We start from the raw sequence: 27,942 nt of genomic DNA on the forward strand, positions 1-27,942 counted from the left end.
GTGACAAAATATGCGCGTTAAATGTATTTATTCTTGCAAAAATGATAAAAGTTCTAGCGATTTCCGGGTTTTCCATCGAGAAATGGGCGGGGCGAGGAACAAGTGGTTGGCCCGTGATTGGATTAAACTTGCATACGTCATCGATCACAAGACTTGTCACAATGGCTGACAGAACCAAAACAAAGCAGAATAACAAGGAAGTGCAATTTATGATCGCTAGAAATTTCGTTAAAAAGTAGATTTCTTACAATATAACAGTGGATCAATTAATACAGAAAGATACAGGAAAGTCTGGGGGATGTACTGATGGTAAAATTGTGGTAAGTCTTTCGTCTTAAATACACTAAATTGAGCCTCAAATATGAGTAATCTCTGTCAGCCCACGTTTTGACTCGGTGCCAAAACGTGGCTGATGTAGCTTGCATAACTGGGTTGTAACAGTAGGATTTCATCAGCTGAATATGAATCATACCTCCTTGAAATCATAAAATCTGTCGATTGCGGATGTTGTCAAACCTATTTCTGTGTTATACGACGATGAATGGTTTTTGTTGGTTATATAATACTTGACCAGAATCGATAATCATAAATTATTATACTGAACTGATCGTGAACCTACAAAACAAGATGGTGGTGCTTGCGAGAGTTCTAGTAAACAACACTGCTGCACTAGTGTAGTTACTATTAAACATATGTATCAGTAAAATGCATCTTTAATGCCTGATCCATAATTCTAATCCACTTTGAATTAAAACTGCTGACAGATCACCTCTCTGCCTCTCTCACTCGAACAGTGAGTCCGTTAGTCGTCTTTTTATTCGATTTGTTAGATATTGTTTTGTTATGTAACCATGGTTTAACTACAATACGCCACGTGTTGTGCATTATTCCCGGCCAAATGACAAAAAAACGTCAGACAAAAAGACTCCTCTCTTATTCTGTCAGCTATTTGAAGAAGTTGATCTCCTTAATGGACATACTAATGTCCTTGTTAGTTAATACATTTTCGTTGGCGGCAGTTAGAACTTCGCCTAATTCTTGGTGGCAAGCTTTTATAATTGTGGATGGGCTTTATACCAACAAAAATATATGATAATGAAACTAAACCACATTCAGCTTATGGTTTGATATAGTCAGTAGGCCTAACCTGTCTGTGGTTTAGTTTCACGATCGGATATTTTCATAAACCACAAGCCCATCCGATTATAAAAAGCTTACCACCAACGATTAGGTAACTAACTAGGGTTGATATATCTCAACAAGTATAGGAGTTAGCGTCCAGATACCTGATTAAACTAATAGGCCTGTAGACTGGAATAACCTTGTTGGCAGTAAATGGTTTAAAGTACTGAACTCAATGGTATAAGTTGATAAGTTTACAGTAAGCTAATTGACACAAAACAAAGATCAAAGTTCAGAAGAAAAATATTGGCACCAGAATCATTGTGAATAGGGATATATGGTAGTCAGTAATGTATATTTAAAGAGTTCGAATATTAAATTGATAAAATATTATTTAGGTTGCAGCATGGGTTTATAAACTGTTGAGTCAGATGACAGCGAACAATCTGATGGCCATGGAGAGGGTAGGTTCAGATGATTCTGCAACCAATGTGAATCTACCAATTTTCAGTCATTAAAATCAAAGGTGAATCTACTTATATTTTTTAGCCTCCAATTCAGTTTTCATCGTTGAATATTGATATTCCTGGCGTTCAGACGAGTTGCGCCAACTCGGCCGGTGACCATTCACTGGTGCCGGATACGAGTATGTATGCTAGCAGTCCAAACTCACTATTCATGTATGAACAGGAAAAAGCTGATATGCTGAACACATTAGGCATGAGCGGTCCTAATTGTCAACAACAACCACAACGTCCAGTCAGCAAAGCGAGGATGATAGCCACCGGCCAGTTACCTCAAATTAGCGAAGCTTCTTTGGCCGATGAACTATTATCGATTGAGAATGAAGATCTATTTCGAGGAGGTTACAATACGCAAGTGTCTTCTTCGCTAGAAAGTTACGGCGAAGTGCCGATGAATTGGGAAAATTCAAATTTCGATACGTTACCGGAACCCAGTGAAATATGGAACGTGAATGACTATGAGAAATTGGGCAACGTTTTCCAATCGGCGAAAGTCGGAGTGAATGGTCCGACATTAGCCGAGTTGAACTGCGATGAATCTTTATTCGAAGATTTAGATCCGAATTTGCTGGAGTGTATGTTGAACGGCGATATGGCGACTACGGATTGGAATAATCCGGACGTACCATCAGCTCGGGCATCACCTACTACCGCTATCACTCCTACGCTTAATAATACATGCACAAAAAAAGTAATACTCGCTGCTGGCAGTGGGTTTATCAAGTCTGAGCCAGTGAGTAAAGTTTCACAGTTGATAGGAGCTGCGGGTCCTGAAGGCAGCGTTCAGAAACACTCTAAATGTTCGGCCGCTGCTGGTCGACCTCCAGTAGTTGAAACCGTTCCTGTGTTTGTTAAGAAAGAACAGGATGTCGTCTGTTTACAAGATTCGAGTTGCTCAAGTAATAATGCGACTGATAAGAAAAGCCCTTTGAAGTGTTTGTTAGTGAATAAGAGTACGGTGCCTATCGTAAAGACGCCTATCGTAAAGACGGAACAAGCGGCCAATACCCCGCCACTTCATGGCACTGATTTGAAATGGCAACAAGTTCGACAGTTTATTCACGATGAGGAGCCGACATTTCTACCAATTAATACCAGAAATAAAGGTACGCAATGGAGTTTGTTTGAATGTTGATTTTATGATTAGGGACATGGTTCCACAATTGTTTTAAAATAAGTTGAGCAATGATACAGCGTTAGTTCATTTCAAACCCTTGAATCACTCTGTTGAAACAAGTCCCGAAATAAGTATCCAGTGGACTCCCTTTTAATCTGGGAGTCGATTGCTCTCGGATTGTCCCGTACCCTAGACAATACGTTACAAATTTTCTTACTCCAATTCATCGTGATAATGACCCATCCCTGCTCTGACTGCATCGGAGAGGTTTTACAGTATATTGTACGTAAAATTATGAAATCCTAGGCTCAAGAATCAGAAGACAATCAAATGTATCGATGGATACTGAAAGTGAAGCTGATGAATGTAGCGATTATGAGGATGGTGGATGGCTTTCTGATGCAGGTAACTCTCAATAAACTCTATTTCAATTCTTCCACCAAATTTATTGTCGATGTTTTAAAGCTATTTATGATGATTATTTCCGCAGATTCTGTCGATAGTTGGTCGAGTAATAAATCGCTCGGAAAGAAATCGGCCGATCGTTATTTCTGGCAGTACAACGCTCAGTCTAAAGGTCCGAAGGGTCAACGTCTGCACATCCCGAAAGACGAGAAAGATCCGCACGTGCTGACATCGTTTCACGATCCGGTGTTCGATAACGAGCAGCCGGTCGTTCCGATCCGACACGGAGGTAAAGCTCGTCGCGGCGACGGAAACGACGTCTGCCCGAATCCACGTAAACTGTTTCAGATCGGACACGAGTTGAAGAAGTTGAATAAAACGATCGAAAGTTTGACGCCGTCGAGCGACGTACCGGCATCGGTGAGAAATAAAACGAGAAGAGAAAAAAATAAATTAGCCTCGAGGTATTTATTTATTACCTGTTGAATATTATACAATTCATTCTGTAGCCGATTTCCAGGGTTTTTACAGATCAGTAAAAATCAGGGAATTGTGGATTCATTTTCCCTACAGGAAAAGTCACGGGATTCCGACTGTTGAAAAGACTATATTATGATTTTTAGGAATCGGGGAAAAGTCTGGGAATTTTCTTTTCTTTGAATTAATGGTCGTTATATCAGTTAGTTAACCACTATTTAACTTGAACAATTGTCCCCTTGTGTCCTTTATTTAGCGGTAATCATGATTGATTTATATTTCAGGGCGTGTAGATTGAAGAAGAAAGCTCAACACGAAGCAAACAAACTGAAACTTTTTGGTTTGGAAGGTGAACACCGTAAGTGTTTAAATACAATTGCATATAATACAAAAATACATACTGAGGTTACTATATAGAAAATCAATTCTAATGACACGTTTATAGCAGGTGCAATTTAACAGCAGGCAGGCACTGTATTTATCTTTGACTCATAAAAAGCTGCGTCTAATTGAAATTTAGATCGGTTACCGCTGTCCATAAATCAGTTAATTCATCGTTTAGAACTATAATGTTAAGAATAACCACTGACTGATGACTACTTGTTTCAGAACAACTGATGACTGTTTTAACTGAGATCAAGACACTAATCACTGATAGAGTACTTCATCCTGACCAATGGGAAGATAAAAAACTGATCACTCATTTGGACAATCTGATCAAGACATATCTCAGTAAGTCTCATGCAGAGTTCAAGGTTTTTACAGAATTGTCTATTGTTTATAGTTTTGTACCTGATTTGACTTTGTATTTATAGGTTCAATGATAGCGGGTCATGCCTCTGATTATGTGACAAGCGTTCTTGATAAAGTGTCGGCAGGAGACCTTACTGGAGGTATTAAACGAAAATAGAACGCATTGCAGTCACGAGTAACATAAAGAGAAAGATTCATCCCTGGCTGTAGATATTGCTAGGCTACTTCTGCACAATTTACAAGTCTTCAAAGACTTATGAATAATGAGGATCCTCAATACACATAAAATATGATGTGATGCATTGATTATCTTAAGTAGTATAAGAATAACCACTGATTTGGTCAATGGTTTATGTTGTATATGAATATGTGTGTAAATACTGGTTGAAGTTTACTATCTATATACAGTCTATTGCAGCTTCTACTTATAACAATGATCTTGTATTATTATTATTACATTTGGCAAATATACAGTGTCTGAAATGGTGAAGTAGATCAGTTGTAAAGGGCTGTTAAGATATGTTGCAGAAGGGATACCACCACTGAAGTGTTTTCAAAGAATCAATTAGGGCATTGTATCTACACACTATGTGCATGTACATTCAAAACATATTTGTATTATAGATTGCTTATTAATCAGTTATATTCAGCTGATGATATCTATCACTCCATCCATTATATTTCCAATATTCTCTAACTGATTACATTTAGGTTTTATCTAATTACTCATTCTATATGTAAGTTAACATTTATTTAAATGTTGAATGATAAATATTACTCCGAATGATTTAAAGACTATTGATTGTATCTCAGCTATATTCTGGATGAAATTGTTTATGGATGGAATGTTTCGATTGTAAATATTGTTGTCTGTATCGATAGTTTAGGTTTCGCTGTAACTCAGGGGTGTGTATATTATAGGGAGTAAAATGCACGTGTTGTAGTACTGGAATTGTTCGAACGGGTCATCTGTACATGTATGATATATTTATTGTAAAGTAGCTAGTGTTTATAAATACCAATCAGTCTTTCATTAGAATAATCTGCAGAAATGCCACAGAAAGCTTTTGGCTTTTGCCTCCCGTTATCTTCTGCAAGCTAATGTGTTTGGGCTGAGACTATTTTTGTCCACATTTTAAACTAGAACGACGATTGCTTCTCTCTTTTCTAAATTATCTGTGATACAACGATTAAGGCGTTAATTTGAACCCTTATGATTCATACGATGTGTTTTATGTAAATAGCTCTCTAACCGATTTGTTGATGTGTTCACAAATGGAAATTATGATTTTGCAATATTTCCGTCTTAACATTCATCTCGAAATTCCTCATAAATTGTAACTTTCTTTTAAAATCCATGATTTTCGTAACCTGATTTCTACGTAGCTCTCAGCTGTGATGAATGGTTTATATAGTGTATATAGTTGTGACCTGTTCTTTTTAAGTTGATCACATGGTTCGAAGTCGAGCCCAAATATGATACAGGATAAAAAGATGAGCCAGGATATGAAATGAAGGTGTTTAAGAATGACGTGCATTTAACGTATCTGTTCTGTTGTTCTTTTCAGTGAGTTACAATTCTCTACATATTACTACATTCTGTTACATAATTCCAATGTATGTAAATAATACATGTGTATAATATGCAAATATTATGTTTTTGTCCTTTCACTTGTTCCGTAAAATGATCTGCTCCGAGATGTAAAGTGAAACTGTATTCGTACTGTTTTTGTTTTCGTGTTATGTCATCACCTAGGTGACTACAAGCCTTCTTCAAGTCACTCGGTTCTGAGCCTTACGGACAACATGACCTGTCACAAGACAGTCTCATCTCTATTGATGTTCTCCATGGAAGGTGACAAAATGTCGGTAATGCTGTAATATAAATTCCCCCCATAAGAATGAAAGAAATGTTTGCTTGAGCTTGTAGTTCATTCAATGATTCCTTGATTCCAGTATTCCTGAAGATGACTAATAGGCTCTAGCCGAAATTATGTTGAATAAACCATACCTCAAGGAAAGATTTCGAACTCTATTATTCATTCCACAATATGGGATTTGATTTTATTGTTATAACATGTGCCGAGTGTATCATCAATGGTCAGCAACTTAGTTGTGTTGGCAAAAGTGATTTGTTGTTAGATGTTTAAGTGTAAAGTGGTTATGAGTCGAATATTGTTGGAATGGATGGACACTAGCTCCACGCGAAAAACAGAGCGTATTAGAAAATGAATCATACGTGTATAGGTTTCTGAAAGTTCTGATGTAAAATATCTTGTAAATAGTTATTTAAACACAACCATCATGCATTTATGTATTTATTCGCCTTGAAAAACATGAAAATGGTTAATATGAATTCACTCTAAGAATGTATTTCGACTGAAACAACTCTGACCAGCTGATGTAAGTCCTAGCCAGTTCTTAAAATGCTGTTGTTTTTTATCAGGCGACTTTTCTAGGGTTAGTGAGACACGTGGTAACCCTAGATTTGGCCCGGGGCCAAGTGCTCCAAACTTGGTTAAAGTTAAATGATGGACAAAGGCCTTAGTAACATTTGAGATAACATTGTAACCATGTTGTTGGTCAACCAGTTAACTCTTACTATGGACATATAAACTTGTCCATGCTCTAACCAACTTTTGAGCAACTGGCCCCTGATTATTTATATCAGGTGACCAACTCTAGACCGATCACAACTGTAGAACAAGTGAAAGAAGAATATCAGCTTTGTTAAAGTTGTGTACTGTACCTGTGTGTGTGTTATTGTAATGAGAAGGTGCTTATTGATACCTATCTTACTTAGGCTTCTATGTATTTACATAATCCCTTACGATAATACTGTGTATATAGTAATGTATATATGAATCAGTGACTGACGTGGATGAATTGTGGACTGTGATATGTAAAGACTCTGATTTCCCACATGCATCTTTATTTTACACTGTAATTTGCTGATATTTAAGGTGTAAAAAACATTTTATATTTGAATTTCTGAACTGCTCTACGGCGGGATGTTAGTACGAGTTATTACTGGGTCGTTTTACATTTCTAAATTGATGATGTGGGATATTCTAACTTTCTTAAAAAAATCATGTATTTAGAAATCTTATGCATTTTATATTAACGGTTTTGTGGCTAAAAGTTGAAAGGCGGCAACACTTCATTAAAAGTCTACCCTATTTTACATATTAATGTCTAAAACCTGCAACGGTTCATTATGACTTACGTATGGAAGTTGGCATCAGTTAGAAGGTAATTGAATTTTCACCTCTAATCTACAATTTACACATTTTGGAAACGTCTGAAGCTTTTCAATTTAAGCCTGGTGATATGTATAATGAAATGTATAATTCTGTTTCTTGAATACTTCATTGAACGGATTGTTATCAGTTCAATCTGTTGTGCATTGTGAAAGTGAAAGTAACAGTCTTGATTACGTGTTTGAGAAGTTGATTTGAGTAAGAACCCTGAACCGGCAGTCACAATTCGGATTGTGGTTAGAACTGTCTTCATCAGAGTGGTTTCATCATGAATAAGTTGGCAATGAAGATCTATGCAGTGTAGTTTGGTTTAAAATACACAGGACCCCGACACAACTTTAGTTAGCCCCAGTAACATAGGTACTGGTACTATAAATCGGGAGTAACTGAAGTTTATTCAGGCTCCTGTGGTTTAATAGTGCTTCGTTTAATTCGACAGAACGAGTGGAAAATTTCAGATGATAATGAAGATGTATATAAATGTATGTCACCATCTATGATTGTCAACAACACATTGAATATCTATATATCAACTGTAACTTTCACTTAAATTCAAGGAATAAAGTTATTCAATGTTAAAACGAATGTTTTGTTGATGTGTGAGGAATCCTTATAGGGCATACACCTATATATTTCATGGTGCACGACTGGCTGGAGCCGACCGCAATCAGAAAGGAAACCCTTTAGACCAGTTAACTTACTGTCGACCGATGAATGAATGGATTTGATAATGTTTTATTGAAAAAATTTATTACGTAATTACAAATTGTGTAAAATAATTTCTTATCACAGCATTTCGATAATTTCATTGGAAGCACCGTTATGAAATAAATATAACAATACTGGCTGTATTTACATAATTGTACAAATAATGCAATTGTTATTTCCCACTGCTCACATAAACACTAATTATTCGTTAGAAGTGCATGGTGGTAGCTTCATCAGCTATAAGCTCATGAAGCTACCATTCACAATCATATAAAATCAAGTTGACCTACCAAAAAACTACCGGTATCGGCTACAACTGAGTTAGAAATAATTACAAGTGAAATATCGCTACAGTGGAACCTCGTTAAAACGAACTCGGATACAACGATTCATCGGATATAACAAATACAAAATAGTGTCCCATGTTAGACAATTTGATTAATTTCACACAGGATACAACGAAATATCGGTTATAACGAACATAAGTTCGTTTTAACGAGTTTCCACCGTACAAATGTTTAACAAAAATAGACTAGTTCACTTAAGTCACCGCGCTATAAACCGGAATAAACAGGTTCTTGTTTTCGTGGAATAATTCTCACGTGTTCTTCATCAGATTCTACGATTGATTCAGATTCAATTCGCATGTCTACACTTGAATATAATCTAGGTTTCGATCTACGGATTGTTCCAATAATCAGCAAAACTGCTATCAATGCCACAACTGAAAATAAACAATTCAAAATATGATGATTATTTTCTTCACAGAGTAAATAACTAAAAATCGCATACAGAATAAATATATATGATTTGATGTTCGAAACAATTGACTAAGGGCTGGTTCCATTGTCATGCTTTGGACTCGAGACCAATCTATAGTCAATCTAACAACTTCAGACCAGACTTAGATTCATAACCACTTTTGGAATTAAGTCTCGACTAAGGCACTGGCCCTAGGATAAGGAATATTACGGTAAGTATAAATCAAAAGTAGTGATCATTAATTGTAGAAATCTGTCACTTGTTACTATTACAACTCACCGATAGATGACGCTATAATGATTACATATAACTCTAAAGACATCTTACAATATTCACCATCTCCTTTCTCGTAGAATGGTCTCGCGCAAGTTTGAGGTTCCATTGATCCAGTTGGACAGATGTCTTCAACGGGACATGGACTAGGTGGCAAATTTGGATACTAAAAGATTCAAATAGGTAAAAAGGGTCAGATATGATACTGAAATAGAAGCATAGTAGCAGGTGTTGAGTGTAAATCACTTACTGGACAGAAAAATTGTTCTGGACAATTTTCACAGTACTTGGAACCAGGATCGAGACTTATACTACCAGGAGAACAAGCTGAACATAGAGCATTACTCTGATAGCGTTTAGCAGAACCTATAATACAACAATCGATAATTAAATATTTGTACCACAAAGTTAAAATATAGAGACGTTAAAATTTACATGTATTCATAAAAATCCAAATTTTCAGTTTTCACCTGTAAACCATTTTCAAGGAAGGATATAATTGTTATCATATCTTATAGTAAATAAAGGCATGAAATATAAATGGATATGTAAATGTATCTGTAATAAATTCTTACCACGTTTACATGGCGTGCAAATTTTGCTTGCCTTTCCAGTTGCTTCATATCCAGCTGGACATCCTTGACACGCACCACAAGCAGAGTGACTAAAATTTATCATTTATTGAAGTTTTAAGGAAAAGTTGTAATGCGAGAAATGTTCTGTCACACGCAACAACATACCTGCAGTTTGTTCCAACATTACATGGAATACATTCAGTATATTTTGGAGAACTGAAACTCCCAGCAGGACAGGGCGAACAGGATGTACTGTTTAATTGTGTACTTACATGCCCTACAAATACACAACAGGTACAAACCATGAAATATGCACGCACAATCTAGCAAATTACTCTTAGTCGATTAAACAAGGTAAAATATGGAACAAGATTGATACAAACCAGGGTCACAATGCTTGCAAAGTTTTCGACCATCTGAATCTTTATAAAATCCCATCGGACATGGCTCACATATTGATTGACCCGGATTCCTATAAATATAACCAGTAATTATCAACAAAAATTCTTGTCCCCGATATATGATCTTTTATCTGTTTACGCTTAATATAACTATATTCAACGCATTGATTGCTGATTACTTCCAAAGTTTTGAATGATTATGAACAAAACGCAGAAAGTAAATCATCGTCTAATTCTACTTGAATTTTCTTACCTCGTTTCATATCCTGCTGTGCAATTCAAACATTTTGACTGACCAGGTTTTGACTGGAATGTACCTGAAAAGTATTTCACACATTGTGAAATATGGGGGTGTATTGTCAGAACAGTGAGCTATCTATCGAAACCGACCTGTAGGGCATAATCTACAATTTTCAGTAGCCTCCTTTTTTGCGAATCTACCAGGTTCACAAATCTGACAGGTATAACACCCATCACGACTGAAATTAGAAATAACTATCATTGAGTGAAAAGTTTGAAATTATTGTACAATATTGCCTTAACGGGTGTTGCAGTCAACTAATTACATACATGTACACCACCACTCTCAAGTTAGTGAATTTCGCTAGGAATTATTTGGAACCTTCAATTCTCAAATCAGTGGAGTAAATATTTACAGTCCAATCGCTATCGTATAAGGCAGAGTTGAACTTACGCGCACTGGTATCCTGGTTGACACGCAGAACACTGAACTGCACCAGTTTCATTTTGATAAAATCCTTTTTTACATAACTTACAACCCGGGCTACCAATTACATCATTGTAAGAACCTGAAAAGAACATTATTTAACAGAAAGTATAGAAGATTTTGAATCAACAAAAGACGTCACTCTAGAGTTCAAACCCATAATGAAAAAACCCACAAAATTTCAAACAAATTTATCAAAAACTGGGAATTTTTAGTTTTCAACCATTATCATTTTTACTAACTGTGAATTTGGATTTCATTGTAAGTTCGAGATTCTAGTTTTCTATCTCTTCATTCCACTGACCTTTACTGCATTCAGTACATGTTGAACTAGCTTTAGATTGACTATAAGTTCCTTTATCGCATGGAAAACATCTCACATTACCAGTTGTTCCGCTATAATTAATGAAATCCTTTATTCTATGTGTATTTTACTTCACAGTATAGTAGTAGGCTAGTTAAACGTGGCACAGGTAGTTCTTTGCAAGTTTATTTGATTTCATTAGAAAAATAAGATTTCACTACTAGTGCATGGTGGCATCAGGGATTCCTTTGCCTGATGAACTAATCATATGCATTAGTAGCGAAATCTCGTATTCCTAATAAAATCAACCTGACCTACAAAGTCCTACCGTAACTGTTTCCACATTCAAAGTATACATTAGATTCGGAATAATCAATATTTACTTAGTTGAATATCCAACATTGCACGGGGAACAATTTCCTTGGCGAGATTTCGATTGGTTATATCCAGCTGGACAGGCAGTGCATAATGATTTATTTGAACAGCGTCCAACTCCACAAAGTGATACACAATCTGCAATACGTTAGCATGATTGGAATCAAGACGTTATACTCAGGATATGACCTATTTGCGCTCACTAATGGTGCGACTCACCTCTGTCAGAAAAGGTTCCAGGATCGCAGTCAACACATGAAACCGCATCGGTAAATGAAATGCTTTCACAAAATACAACCAAAAGCAAAACTGAAATGAAAGAAAGCATCAATCTTTCTAGATTAGGAACTACGATGTACTGAATGTTTAATTTGTTTAATTAGGCCTGCCCTACCCTGCAATGTCAACATCCAAGGTCCTATAGTACCTTGGATATAGGATGATCTAAGCAACAGTTTACCCCCTTACTTCAAATACAAGCCCTCTCTGTGATTTACGAATTCGAACTCTAGATTAGAATTCCATTTGAATCAGTACTGACACTGACTATGTCTATGACAGCAAAAAAAAAACGTTATTCTTAGTAAAGTGGAGTGTCAATTGAACATTAGAAGTTTTTTTCTGCAGTAGATTTATATTAGCATCTATTACATGCCATTTATCAAAAACAAACCGATTACAATCGTTATTCTTTCCATTATATCCGCATGATCTGTCGCAATTTAGGTAACAGTGTAACTGTCAACAGTGACAAGCATCCACCATTTTGAAATCATGTGACTTCGCTCCCCGTCTTACTCGAATCGAGGGTTCGAGTCCTTGAATTTTTTGGCAATGAATACATTAAATCATATGTTGTAGCATGCGAGATATGAGTCAAATAAACACGCGCATGCAGTCGCTTTATCGGTGTTTACGGCGTCTGATGACACGTATAGAGAAACATTCCGCATTGCTCGCATGCCACAGTGGGAATATTATCTAATGAAATCTTAACCGTTTAGTGCTGCCCCTATCTATATCGTTGACGGCGAATATGTGAACTAAACTTAGCTCGCATGCCGCAGTAGGAATATTATGCAGTCGAGTTAGTTCACGTGTTTGCCGTTAATGTTGTGTTTCGGGGAAGCACTTGACGGACAAAATCTGACATACTTGAAACTGTTGAACCGTGAAACCGTCAAAATTGAACTATCTTTTTGCAAATAAAAAGGTGAATTCCTGTTCGTTAAGATTAATCAATTTTTGAAAAAAATATACACAGACCACGATACTTGAACTTAGTTTTACAGTACGATTACTTGAGAACACGAAACAATACAATAAATAGAAGAAATCAACGCCTGATCGCGTAGATTTTTTATTTCTCGATAAGAATATTTTGAACTAATTATTCACGTCACGTCGTCACCCCGCATCATCTTAGCTGTCTAGCACAAGCGGATAACTGACGTAAAATGTCACGGCTAATAACAATTTGACGGCCAATATTACGTATGTGAACGTCACGTGTGCCATGAGTCTGTGTATAAGTTGTTGTATTGATTTCTCGAATTTCATATTTCATTTTATCCCCACTTATGTTGTTCTATTCAATTTTGTAATCTGTCCGATTGAACGACAGCAAACTAATTATATAAGTTCTAAATCGTTGGATTGTCCACAGCGATGTCGTTGATCATCCACACTTGACGTTTTGGCTGTTAATATCCCTGTACAATTGCGTAACATCTGCACGTATCCCTTCCTGATGTTACAGTTCATCGTTCCATAAATAACGGGATTTATCAAAGTATTCGAATGAACTAGAATAGCCGCAGGTAATAAGACTTTACCAACGTTCGGTGAAGAAAGATTATTATCGACAAGAATTACAACCGTGTAAGGCAAAGTAACCAGAACTAAAGCCAAAAATGCCACAAACATGCCCAGCATCGCTCGGAGGCTATGGCCACTCAATCTGTTCTTTAATATGCGGTTTTTGGACTTTGTTATTTTACGGAATGAAAATATATACAAAAAGAACGTCACAAAGCCAGGTATCACCAAACCTACAAGCATGCTATACACGCACGCTTTTGGATGACGAGTGTCAAAGATGCAGCTATATCGACGACTATCATATCTGTATCGACACGTATTTGGTGGTATCAATGTGACGGAAACCAGTAACGGCATTAACAACCAGATTCCAATTGTTATCAGTGCGACATTTCTTTCTCGATAGATTTTCATATAAGTTGACCGGTGCTTACAGATTTTGATGTATCTATTAACAGCAATTGCCATTTGTCCGAACAACGACATTCCAAAACCTGAAACAGTAAATATACCTATTGCCGTACATAGATCTGTATTTGTAACGATATTTGTTTGAAGAATAGTAGAAGCAGCCATCACTGGTTGAATCGAAAGTCCTAATAACATATCAGAAACGCCCACGGACAATATGAAATAATTTTCAACTGTTCTCAATTTCTTGCGACAACTAATTGCTACAATGATCATCGTATTGCCAATAATTCCCGATAAATCTATGAATATCAAAGCACTTGCTTGGAGATAAATCCTCCATAGTTCACTGGTGCCGTTTTCTGACGTGTTCATTTTGTATGCCATTTATTCAGAAATGAGGAAGTTTATTCAATATCGATGTACTTTTATTATAGATTATCATTTATCTAATATGATTTTTCATGATTTCTCCCGCAAAAATATAAAAATGACGTATACATTTCCGCGTGCAAGCAACACGACTCAAACTTGATATCATCATATCTTGATAAATATTGTATTCTGCTTTATATAGAAATACATACATCTGCCAAAAATATGGCCAACATAACTCATTAATGTGATATTAATTTTCATTAAACGTTATACGATGCGCATTCCAAAACCTTTCTTCACAAACTTGTCGTACGTAGATTTTCAGATATCATCTGCACTGATGTCCGAACTCGATATTTCCACACGAGTTCTTTAAGATTGTAATATGTCAAAGTGTATTTAACGTTTTCAGAACTGCGAGGATGTATCTTTAACGTTTGAGACATGATTGAGTTTGTTATTCATTCCAATGCGGCTTAAAGTAGAAGTTGAACCTCGTCTTTTGCTGCTACGCCTTCGCTGCAGAGCAGAATTCAATCCTCTCCGCCAACTGCACAGTAAACGCAACACGTTTTTGTAGCCGCGTCTGAAATTTTTGTTCATGAAGCCGTAGACGATAGGATTAACACCAGTGCTACAATACGAGATCACGATAAAAACACGGGTTGCTTTTCTCAAATGATCAGTGTGCTCGATGTAATTGTTTATGATACTACAAATTGTAAACGGATAAAAAAGTAAAACGAGCATCAGAAAAGCTATAAACAGAGTCATTATAGAACGCATTTTTGTGGCTGTTTTCCGTGTCGTTCGGCTCGTCTGTCGGACGATCTGTTTGACGCTGTAAATGCGTTCTTCTGCTTGACGAATCGTGAGGAAAATCTTCAAATACAAAGCGAACATAACTATAGTAGGGATTAACAACGCCACTCCTAGAAAAACTAAGATACAGCTTTTTGGCTTTTGTGTATTGAAGAGACAGGATTTCATATGTTTATCATAACCGTAATAACAAACGCCACTGAACTGACTGATTGAAATTCCCGCTATACAGAAGATCCAGATGAAAATGCACATCAGAATTACGTTACGGAGTGTGTAGATTTTCGGATACGCGGTGTGACAACATATTCTATGATAACGATTGATAGCTATAACGCACTGTCCGTACAATGATACACCAAACGTGATGCTAGCAAACATTCCAGCGGCCTGGCACAGCCCGGAGTACCCGAGCACGCTGCCCCTCAGCGCAGTAGAGGCCACCACAGTTGGATAGACGAGTAACGCGAGAAGAAAATCGGAGACGCTTACCGCGATGATAAATGCGTTAGAACTAGTTTGTAAACGTTTCGTCACAGCGAAAGATGAAATGATCAGAGCGTTTCCTAAAATGCTGATTATCGTTACTATAGTCATTAGAAATACGTCTAAGGACACCATCCATTCCGGAAATCTTATACCAATCGGAACAGTACCGTTCAAATCACTATAATTTGACATTTTTGACATTAATTCCTTCACCTCGATCCGATCTAAATCACCTCGGTATCAACTAACTTGTTTACGGATATAAGCCCAATTACAAACTATTGAAATTTCGAAATTATAATTCATTGTAGAGTTAATTTATTGATATACCCGTATCTATTGATATAACGTCATTTTCATGTCACAATAAAACAACAAAGACAAAATTGATTGAAAATACGGGATTTACTTCCTGTAGGAAGACTGGAACTGAAATACGTATGAATATATATCATTGTACATACACTTTATTAACCCATCCTGAGTACTGACCACACCCCACGCCTACCAGTACCGGCAACCGGTAGTTGAATACCGGACGTTAGTCAAGTATGAAGTAAGGAGAAGAGAGTTCAGAACGAGTTTGAATTTAAAGAAAATGCACTGTTTGATACAGAAATTGAGAATATTAGATAAGATCCCGCACAAGGCGGAAAAACGAGTCCGTAAAGTTGACTTGAATGAGTACTTTATCCACTGTATCCTAACAGTATTATTGTATCATTTTACAATGACAATAGATTCATGATGTTGCGATATAAACCAGGGTTTTGGAAAAAGCAAGGCTCGTGTAAACTGAAACCATGAAAAGCAATGTTAGGTGAAGAATGTTAGTCTAGTTGGTCAACAGTATAACAAAATCATCTTCAGGAATATTGTATTCCTGGATTCAGTATTCCTGGATTCAGTATTCCTGTCCGGACTATAGTTTTTCCTTTGTATTGTGGGAATGTGTTATACTGTCGCAACAACACGGAAGTAGTATTATTATACGTAAACTGAGTCATTTGTACAACTGTCGTCTTTATCGCTGTCGTGTACGCTTTCCAGCGAAAATGTGTGGCTAACAATTAGTAGGCGATAACTATCAAAAGGAAATAAAATTCAGAAAATTATCTGCATCTATTATTGTGAGATTCAATTATTTATGATATACAATTAATGTTGACTAATGAAAATATACGTTGTTAAACATGTGAACAGAGGCTGTAACTAAACGTCTCAAGAGGCAATTATAGCGACTGGCTTTTTCTGCCTGTCTCGTTTTATTTTTGACGTTTTCTCATCCAGAAATCAATGACACTGTGAAAAGAAAACACGCTACTGTCTCTTTACTATCTCCTTCCTGAACTTCGGCGAAAGGAGGCAATTTTAGAAATTCTTATATATTTATAAATATATCCGTGATTCATATCGAAGAATACGTTTATGTAATGAACGCTGTTATATATTTAGCGACTAGCTCACTTAACAATACGATAAACCTGAATCACATCGAGTATACAATATCCGGATGACATCATCATTAAAACGCTACCTTTCTTCCGTACGAATATCCTGTAATTGCTTCAGCGGAGAATCGAAATGAAAACGAGAAGCGCCAGCACCGTCGACATCGTCTGTAGCCACCACATCGTTGTCGATCAGTAAATCTATGCACGGACTTGTGTTCACTATGTCTGTGATGATGAGACAGTCTCTGCGAGAATACGTAGCCATAGCCCTTATTTACATATAGGGATATAAGTATTATCAGAAATTGTATGCAAAAGAAACGCGTCAATTACGTAAGTATCTTATCACGTTCAAACAAATTTATGTACTTAATACGCTGCAGTTTCACCATTGATATCTATTCGTTTCGTTTTTATTATGTGCATCATTACGTAGCAATTTGATGTTCGGACGCGAATAAACAATAACAGCATCCGCGGTGCCCACGTGCTCAATACTAGAATAACGAAAAATCGAATCTTTCCCCGTAACTATAGTTTTTGTTGTTAAGTTTGAATTGGTCTAAGCTCATCGACATCGAGATTATAACACTCGACTATTTCCCAACGGTTATTTATTTTTGTCTTTACACCAACTCGAACTGATGATACTCGAGTTGGTTTTTTGATGGGAGTACGTTTTATTGACAGATATACAGAAACATTCTATTGGCTCGTAATAATTCATTATCCAGCAAAGCATAGTACATACACACACTTATAATACCGGTACCGAAACAATAGGAGCCAAATTCACCGTGAAGGCCTGATAACAAATTAAGATGCCGATACTACTATTGGCCATATGATAGAAAATTAATTTGATATATTTCATCGCAATGCAAACGACTAGATCATAACTCTTTCACTGAGGGATTCGAACCTATACTGTTGAAGATAGTGGTGAATGTTACACATAGATAACTCAAACGTTGAAGTATGGGGTTTGCTGATTATTGCATTCCGGGATCCCAGTTCTACGCCGGACGTTGATCGAACCCCCAATAACCGAATGCTTCTTAAAAGGGTTTAATGCAAGTTGCATCCGAAACATGAAATTTCATAATAGCAGCGCCTGATTTTGTCTAATTTGAAGCTCGGGCATTTCCATCTTCCTGTCTTAACTCGAAAAATTACACCTGGCCTGGGACCAATTACCCGCAATCATTAACAACTGTGTTAATGGGGTACTAATAAAGCGTTTAGGTGGTGGCATCGTCAGCATGATTAGTCAATGATGGCTTAAGGACAAATCATACTGCGGGCATCGAGGGCCTTCAATATCGTTGTTCAGAGCATCTTAACTAAATAAACTACGTCATATAGAAATGATTGATTGAAGTCAGAAATTACAGATCAAACTCAAAACCAAACCACTTCAATTGCCTAATTCATGAATTTCACCTATATATATATACCTTAACTTCGAGTATAAAACTCAATAAGTTGATAAGATAGATATGAAAATCAATCGTTCACCAAGTTATTAACAGTTTTATAGAAAAAGAGGTTTTCGTTGGTAGATTTTCGAATCTTTAGAAATTGTTTAACGTTGTCACTGGATTTTGAGCAGTAGATTTATTTCCAATAAGCCACAGATGTTTGACTGATCTGCCCTCGTATCTCTAAAGAAACACAGTCCCGAAGACTGGGCAAAAATGCATGGAAACATGAAAGGAGAGATAGTAACAGATTCCAACCTTTTTTTTATCTTAGTCTCCCCCGAATACCGAGGATTGTTTATAAGACATGTCCCCCGCACTGGAGCCTTTCTTCGCCTTATCACTGTGAACAATATCACTTGCAGCAGCAACGTTTTTAGTTTTTTAGTTTATTTCAGCTGGCTTGGTATTTTGACGAGTGAACGAATGAATAATAATGATAATTCTTACTTGAATTCTGCAGACGTATTTGTCGTCGTGTGAGTCAAATGAGCAGAATGAATCCTAATGATGAATTCTACTAATCAACTAAACTAAAAATAGAACAAGTGGTTCGTTAACATTTTCATGTTTCATGTGTGTATTCTTATATAAGATATGACTATAGGAGCGCAGGTTATTCTTGTCTTCGTTGTTTCTTAGCTGAATCCCACGCAACCACGTAAAAAATTCTAATTGATACGGCTTTCAACCCACGGTTGGCCTCGATGTTAGTTTGTAATGTAGTCACGACCACCAGCGTCGCTAGCTTAGCCTTATCTTCTGCGCATAAAGCGACGTGATCAGTGACATTCTCGAACATATTTTTCTTGAAATTCACCAGTATATCGCGCGCGCATCCAAGTCAATTTCAGTAGTTGCCGAAGTTTTCAAGAAACAAAGACTTCGCATATAGAATATCATGACAACATTTCATTGCCTTCATATCCACAGAATTCGTTTAATAGGTTAAAACCCATGTCCCCAATTTTAGATTGATAATGAATATATGTCACTCCAGGTGGCAAACCCCGTTTGGTCAATATCGATAATGTGAAAATCATTGATTCAAACATAATGCTTTATATGTTTTTAATAAACCATTAAATGATAAGCACATTATCCATATCTACATCAAAAGACTAAGAACTTGTCACCGTGTACTGAATAGAGTGAGGGGTCGTCCGTATTTTGACTTCTAATTTACACATATGAATTCGGATGAAGTTTGACACCATTTCTTGGAACCTCTTCATAACGATCGTTGAATATCATTTCATATTTATATACGTAATTTTTATTATTGAGATTACGAACGCGTGAATGGAATTCATATGCTGCAGATTATCCCCGTGTGACAAAACAGTTTGACGAGTCCGGAGATTCATTTGAACGAGTGGATTATTATAGCAATTCTAAAAACATCAAATGTAAGTAGGTTTTCTCAGGATAGAAATAGAAGTCAATGACAATTTTGACGGTTAAATCATGCAAAAGTTGTTCTCTGTTTGTTTTTTCGATCGCGAACGTCGGGTCATTTACCTATTTGCGCAGTTTATTTCTATGTGAAAAAAATCTCATTCATTGGAAGTTCATGAAGGGCCGCGAATATTCAACCCGGTTGTGAAACGTCGTTGTACTTTATTCAATTCAATTTATTCGTAATTGTATTGAATATCAGTTCGAACAACTCGCTAGTATATACATGTGAAACAGTGGCTAAAGTTTTGAGGCTTCGCTGATGATCTGTCGAATTAAAGCCCCCTTGACTAACTGCACCCAAATTCTTTATAACCGACCTCTCACTGATTTTAAGAACTGCCGCTGCTAACACAGAATTAACGGAATGTATGCGAATCATTATCGGGCTTCTAGAATTTCATTTGACGCACCAGACAACCTCTGTGGGAACATCTACTTACTCCCGCTATTAACTAATAAGTATTGACAAAAATGTGTAAACATCATTTCATTTTATCTATGCGTTACGTTATGATATTGATGTTATAATCAAAGATCTAGATTTTGTGGTCAGATTTTTCTTCGCATGTTTTGATCTTGAATCTCAGTTTATTTTTGTATAGTTTTCGTGTGGTTAGCATCAAATGATTTCGTCCTTTCCATTTATTTTTTCCCATAAAAGCAATTCTTTTGGTTGCGATATTTCATTAATCGCGTCAAATCTTTTTATTATTCGTGGCTTGCAATCACAATAAAATGAAAAGTCGAGGATTAAAATTCTCTATATGTTTAAATATTCTCTTTAAGATAGGTCACGATATGAATTTATCTTTTTGTGATTTGCTTATCTTCTGTCCGCATTTTGAAACGTCTGTAAGCGATCAATCTCTTTATTCGACGAAGCAATGACAAGCAAAGCGTGAAAGAATGCAAAAATTTTACGCGTTGAAAAAAGATACTTGACCCGTCTTGCGATACAAATATTCAAAACTATGTATCGTAATTTCATTCAAGAATCATATTTACAACGCAATTAGTCAACGTAGAATATTTGGCCCAGTTTGAAAAAAAGACGTTTAGATTTTGTCTGACGAGACGAAACTTCTTAAAAAACGAGAAATTCGCCATCTGATTTATAATGAAATTCTTTTGACTTCAATAATGAATAGTAAGAAAGGCAAACAAAACTACGTTCACATTTTCCGGGAACAGGTCTGACATTGGACGCTACAATTAAATTGACTTCCAACATTTCGCCTCCCGAGGCTCGCGACATTACTCAAAGCAAACACTTTTTAGGTTTACACTGCCGCCAGAAAGGTGACAATACTCGACAGACTTTGCCTATAACTATTTGTTGTTCGTACTAAATACAGCCTACTAAAAACGTCTACAGACGCCTGAGACAAACAACAAAACCGTTTCAATTTACTGAATGATAATACGTTTTCAAACGCTTTCAATAAATCATTTATGTCGAGATTTTCTGGTCACCGCTTTCCCCACCACACAATTGGAAATCAGTCAGTCAGATATAGCCGGAGAGCAGGAAGTTAAGAGAAGTTAATGAGTGTATCCTTGCAGGAATAATCTTTCTGACCGATTAGCTATGAGACAGAGACAATCTAAGACATATATACGATGCGTATATACGATGAAATTTTTGGCGCGGTGTCTCGTAATTATTCCAAATATTCGTTATTTACATTGTTATCTAATATGAAAGGTTAGCCCCTGTCATTAAATTGCTTCTGGAATGACATTTTTCAAATTGTTCGAGTAAATTGACTGTTGGCGTTCTGACAAATTTAATCTGTTTAAACTAACACGTTTTACACGGCTTCAAAGTAGTTCATTTCTAAAAAAGGAACGATCGCGAAATTTCAATTGGCCCGTCCCAGAATTCTAAAATTCCTGTTACCTCAGATAGATGGTATGTAATAAATCTTAATATATATCATTTATTCAATGTCATGTTATTACGTTTAATACAGGATTGCAAGACATAAAACATTTAAACATTAATCGTGAATTCACTACAGTCACTATTTGGCTTTGTCCAAAGTTGTAACAGCCAGTGGGCTATGTGACTGATCCCTCCACTTACTGATGTAAAAACTCTGCAATTCATAGTTTCATCTCTGTCTTTAGGTGAAAAATAAATTATCAAAAAATTCGATGGCATTTTCTTGTGTGCTCGGAATCTGATTCATTTTCTTTTGATCAGTTTCTTTTTGACCGAAACAATGACGGAATCAGATTTTATCTTTAGACGATAATTTCTAAATATAACTAATTTTGATGATGAGCGGATATTTCTGGGAAGCGCAACACGCGTAAACAGCGCCTAATGACAGCGTGTCATCACTTTTTTTTTATAAATCAAGTTTCTTTTTCTGTGTCGGTGACGAAGGTAGCCGCCGACAAAAATATACACAGAAAACGTGAATAGATTTTCAACTGTGGAGAGGATAGTTGATTTGTTGTCGGTGTCTTTTCTTCTCTGTTTTCGTCCTTTCCGTTGATTCGTGCTCCAAATGCGGATAGTTGAAATATTTGTTCCCAGAAAGGTCAAGTTTATTAAGTAGTTTGTGTTTCTGGATTTACCCATGTCAAACTTCGACTACTCGTTCTTTTCATACTGTCACAAGAGTACTCAGGCCGTACACTCTCGCACAACTTGGTACAATTTATTTTGCGTGCCACATCAAAAGAAAGCGACATATCGCAGCAGTTGTCAATAAGACACGATTCTCTTACAGTACCCGTTATCTTCTTAGCATAATACGTCATGAATAGAAATTCTGTTATATTAATGTTCACGATCAGTCGCTGCAATGAACAGAATTTTTTTTTTTTTTCGAACTTCGTCCGAAAGGAAATTCGAAAGAAATGCATAGATTAAAAAATTTCTGGGAATCTTGAGTTCGATTGTCTTTCCCAGATCAGATACGGGGTTAGACCCCTGTGCCAGGTAAAACTTTCCACAACTGCGACCTCTGGTGGCTATATTGGAGTTTAATGCTAGTTTTGAAGTCACGCGTCGTCACAAACTATTATGATTAAGTTAAAAGAACAAGCGACAAAAATGTATTTATTTCATTAGTTAATTCTTTGATTCTTCGCATTATAGAAATAATGGAGTACTGCGTTACCCTTTCCGTAAAATATCTGATCTGTACGAATAAAACGGAAACTCGGGAATACAGATGATATTGGAATTTCCTTCTGTTTGTGGCAAAGGAAGTCAGGGTTAATTGATCAATACGCCTCGTCAGACTTATGAGATCTTATGAAAAATTCTTCGTTTGAAGTTAGTAAGTCAATATTGGCGCACGTGTTCAAGATACTATAAGATGTATGTTTATGAAAAAAAATGTATAAAAAATTCTTCTGTGTGTGTGTGTGTGACATAGTAAAAGATTAACTTGATATGTGAATCAAATGCACCTAATTTCACTTCTTGTTTTCTCCGATTCGGGACGAATGGAAATCATTTTACGCGTAAATATTATTGTGGAAATCGTCCCGTTTCATAATGATATTTCGAAGAATGAAGAATTCATCAAATCATCTATCTTTAACTGGAAAATAGTGATCGAAGAATACGTACATACCGTTTAATATATGTATATATGCGTCCTTTGATATCGATAAAAAGAAATAGAATGACAAGAAACCACGCAAAATAGTTCTGATATTTTAGTATAAATCCGATCGACAAATTCCACTATCGAATTTGTATCTATTGGTATAAATTGCTTTCTGCCAGTAGTACAGTAAATTGATCGCTTTTCAAATAAACACTAGGGATATCGTGGATAATGTTCCTGAACCTATTGTTCCTAATAGATATTTAGATCATGTATATTTTTCAGATATTATATGATATAAAACTCTTGTGGTTTCGATTCATTAATTTCGTCGCATATTGATGAATGTTCGTCAATAGCCACCAATAGAAATAGAAATCATGTATAAAAACGATTATAAGTTTCATAATAACGTTATTGTGAGCCTTTTGGGACTAGCATGCCACAGATGTCGGGGTTGTATGGCTCTATAAATCGCACACGCTTTGGAATTTGTGCTTTAGTATTTATATAAAAGACGACGAACTTTTTATTATGAATATTGTAGTCGATTCCTTTAAAATAAAAACAAATCGTTGCACAAACTTTGGAAGTCGTGGTGTTTCTATATTTTCACTGCCTAGTTTCTGAACTTGTCTCTAAACGCATCTTTAGGTTTAGGAATTCTTTCTTACCGGTCATACCAATGTTTGCCGTATAAACGCGTGTAAACAATTAACACTGTTGACAATAAACAATATATAAGTATATCTGAACGACCTGTCATTAGTATATAGGAATTCATAACATATTCAACACGCATGCGGGTGTGTACTTCATAAATCTCACCCGTTAGCTAAAGATTCACCCGCTTATTAAACTGCAATTCGGTTTTTAATGACGAATGGGTTTTGTGATTGTAGACAAACGGATGGGTAAGAACCTTCACATTTCGGTGAAGTGAGCTAGAAGGACTTGAAGGCACAAGACGCATCAACCACGAGTTTACTATTCGACAGTTTGTAACGTGTCGCATCGAGAGAGGATACAATTATGGCTTCAGTGTGAAAAACCATCGGATGCAGTCTACTAAAATAAACATGGATCGCAGACGTGGATGCATCTGCTTGTTACGTCATGAAATTGCCTAAAATCGTGTCTTCATTAGGCAGACTGTTAGTCGTATCGAGGTAGGTCTCATTTCTTTTATCCTATATTTCACATTCTTCGACTTAATTTGTGCTATAATAACCTACATAATCAAATGCATTTGATGATGATACAATCTATTGGGTTAGGTGCAAAGAATTCAGTATGAAAAACATTTTTGTGCGACACTATTTGGGACAGTATGTCGAAATTTTTACGTTTGTGCGGATAATGAAATAGGGATTATGTTTCTCCTTGTGTTGCGCGCCGTGTTTTGCTTCGTACAAAAGCCTGTGTCTTATAATCGTGTAATTTATGATACATAAGCAAGCAGTTTCCATAATCAGTTTTTGTCGGTGGTTCCTATTTATGTGGAAAAGATGCGTGTGGCATATAACAGTCGTTGTCGCGATATTTCCACTAGAACGGGTAGCAACAAAACATGAACAGGTTTTACACGGCAACTTCAAGTGTTAAAACACTTTTAAATAACCATCATCAAAACATAAAAGATAACTTTGAAGACGTTTGATTGACACAGAACCGAAAACCGATTCGATTAGGATTTTATTGTTAGTTCGGCCCACACGCAGTGTTAAAACGACTTTGGGATACGAATGAATTAACGGGTCTCTGATTTAATCGTTTATTTCTGGACGTGACTTCACTCAGTTTCTATCAACTTTCACCATCATCAGACGTACAGTCCTTAATTCAATACAGATCAGACTTTGCATACGGTTTTTGCTCGATTTAATACGAAAATAATTATGGGGCGTAGGGTGAAGATTGCGAAGGTGAATTTATAATCCTTTCTCAAACGTACTCCGCTATTTTGATGCATTGCTTTCGATGATTAGGATTATGCGGAGGATAGGGGAAGCCGCCGCCGTGCATCGGGGGAAATGTGACAAAATTAATTCCTATCGGTTTTAATCTAAATACTCTTCTGATGAACTGCAGTAACGTTACGGATGCCGACAATCGATCGTTGCGTTGAGATGAGAGAAAACCTCATAAGCCGATGTTACCCCGAACTTAATTAAGGTCTGAAGGAAAAAAGTACCGCGAGTACAACGAAAGAAAGAGGTCTGTTTACACATACAAGTCACACTCCAGCCACATCGCTCCTCTGTCTCCCCCTCCCCCCTCTCTCTCTCTCCCGGTCTATCTTACTGAACAGAAGGTGTCTGTGGCCAATCAACTAAACACTTTATTTCTGCCCGGATCCAATTCTCTGAGTTAGTTGATTGGGTACATTGTCAGTTGAGGGCCCTCAACGTTCGTTCCTCGCCGAGCTCAAACAAGTAGATAGACCGTCATGGCCGCGCAAAACTAATTAGTAAAAACGTATGACATTACGTTAGAAGATAAAAATGACAATTTCAGTGAAAGCTAATGTTAAATTTGAGGCTAATGCAAGTATTTTGGTCGTGCTGCGGTTCTTAACATGATGAAATATTCATCGTATTGTGTCTTTGATATGAAATACGTAACCTTAAAATCGCTTGACATACAATCCATCATTTTGTCATCAAGTTTCTCGGAAGAATGGTAATTATTCTATACCATTTTATTGTATTGTTTATTTATTTATTTATTTCCTGAATAATTTACATCAATAAATAAATACCAGACAAAATTACAATAGATGATTAATTTGGTTCATACAAAATATATATAAACTGATGTAAAATAACAGCAGGGCAACCAGAGGAAAGCAGAGCTTGTAATATATATTGTTTAAATGTCTATAGTTTATTCATCATTTCAACCACATTCCGACAGTTTGGAATTTTAAGATTTATTTCGACGCGTCGGATCTTAAAATCAAACGTGCAATTGCTGGAATTCTGCCGGCCTCGTATTAAACAATCACGCGTGACTTATTCGACGGTAAGCACTTTAGAAAGGGTAGATATGACAAAATGTCACACGAACTCAAAGCTGTGAACTCGTTGTTAGGAGAAGTATTCGCCGCGAATTTCGACTGTCATTTCGTATACCGAATTAGAACTCGATAAAATAAGATACGCCTGTCTTCGCCAGAACACTGGGCCGACCATAAAATAATTCCCCATTACTTGAGATAAACGTTGCTCTGGTTAATCCTGTTGTGTAAACTCGCGTGCCCGGTAAATATTCCACTGACTTTGACTAATGACACTTATTATCATTCGACTATTTCATATTGTTGTATCGTGCTAATAAATGCCAGTTTTCTACACCATGGTTGGTCAGTTTGAAAGATTAGATCGCGGCATATATTGATTAATATATTATATATATATATTATATGATTAATTATATTAATAATGAACATAATAATCACGTTCATTATATCGGTTATCGTTGTGACATTCCATAATCAGGAGTCTTACGAAAACCACGACTTTTATTATTTTTTCATTTTCAATAATTTCGAATTATTCTTTTTCAAATTTCTAAGTACATTATTTGCAAACAAAACCGGTAGCTGGGTATTCTGCCATTGCTGTTATTTGAGGTGCTAACTGGTTAAAAAAAGAAAGGAGACTAAAATATATTTAGATATGCTATGATTTATATCATAAACTTCGGATAAATATATTATATAGTGCCGTACATGGAATATGTTAAACACCGTGTGAGGTAACACAGATGATTTAAGAAGCTTAAAAACTTGAAACGTCTTTCAATAGGCAAACACTCAAATTCCTTGTCTTTTCATTTGCTGCGACGCTGCGTTTTTATTTTCCGCAATAACATTTTTGTAAATGTATTCTCTTGCAGTCTCGCTACTTGACTTAAGAATGCAAACTGTCATGTGGCATACCACAGCAATTTTACCCTTACAAATACATTCACACACACAACATTCATAGTAGTTTCAAATACCCCGATTTTTTAGGTTTCTTCTGCTTAAAGGATACCGTACAAGAAATAAAGCATTAAGGTAGAAAATATAACTGCCCTTATAGTGTCTATTCTTAGTCAGGAATGCGCGCTTTATGCGTTATTTCGGGTTTTCAAAGAAATTAATAAATTGTTGATAGTGTTTGAAATTAATGAGAAAGCGCCTTTATAGGACCAACACGTCCAGTTGTCTTGTAAATCCGGTAAATTCGTGTTTACAAAGCGTTCGAAAATTATCGCAAAATGT

At 36.3% G+C, this 27,942-nt stretch overlaps 3 protein-coding genes across 3 annotated transcripts; 1 reads left to right on the forward strand and 2 right to left on the reverse strand.

Moving 5' to 3' along the window:
- The first annotated feature begins 186 nt into the window (after positions 1–186).
- LOC141898334 (uncharacterized) lies at positions 187–8,454 on the forward strand. Its single transcript, XM_074784183.1, has 8 exons — positions 187–320; positions 1,521–1,586; positions 1,672–2,752; positions 3,070–3,168; positions 3,254–3,632; positions 3,930–4,003; positions 4,255–4,377; positions 4,461–8,454. Exons 2-8 carry the CDS (start codon positions 1,554–1,556, stop codon positions 4,553–4,555), a joined length of 1,884 nt encoding a protein of 627 aa, XP_074640284.1. The 5' UTR covers positions 187–320; positions 1,521–1,553; the 3' UTR covers positions 4,556–8,454.
- Positions 8,455–12,549, reverse strand: LOC141898335 (uncharacterized). The gene is made up of 13 exons (XM_074784184.1): positions 12,457–12,549; positions 12,003–12,092; positions 11,792–11,921; positions 11,409–11,500; positions 11,072–11,186; positions 10,768–10,856; positions 10,631–10,694; positions 10,360–10,448; positions 10,142–10,253; positions 9,977–10,065; positions 9,652–9,767; positions 9,408–9,567; positions 8,455–9,090 (listed from the first exon to the last, which is right to left on the reverse strand). Exons 1-13 carry the CDS (start codon positions 12,479–12,481, stop codon positions 8,921–8,923), a joined length of 1,341 nt encoding a protein of 446 aa, XP_074640285.1. The 5' UTR covers positions 12,482–12,549; the 3' UTR covers positions 8,455–8,920.
- Positions 12,550–14,492: 1,943 nt separating this feature from the next.
- LOC141900006 (uncharacterized) lies at positions 14,493–15,936 on the reverse strand. Its single transcript, XM_074786695.1, has 2 exons — positions 15,708–15,936; positions 14,493–15,275 (listed from the first exon to the last, which is right to left on the reverse strand). Exons 1-2 carry the CDS (start codon positions 15,903–15,905, stop codon positions 14,802–14,804), a joined length of 672 nt encoding a protein of 223 aa, XP_074642796.1. The 5' UTR covers positions 15,906–15,936; the 3' UTR covers positions 14,493–14,801.
- Positions 15,937–27,942: the final 12,006 nt, after the last annotated feature.

The sequence above is a fragment of the Tubulanus polymorphus genome, chromosome 2 (genome assembly GCF_964204645.1).
Source record: "Tubulanus polymorphus chromosome 2, tnTubPoly1.2, whole genome shotgun sequence".
Taxonomy (NCBI): Eukaryota; Metazoa; Nemertea; class Palaeonemertea; order Tubulaniformes; family Tubulanidae; genus Tubulanus; species Tubulanus polymorphus.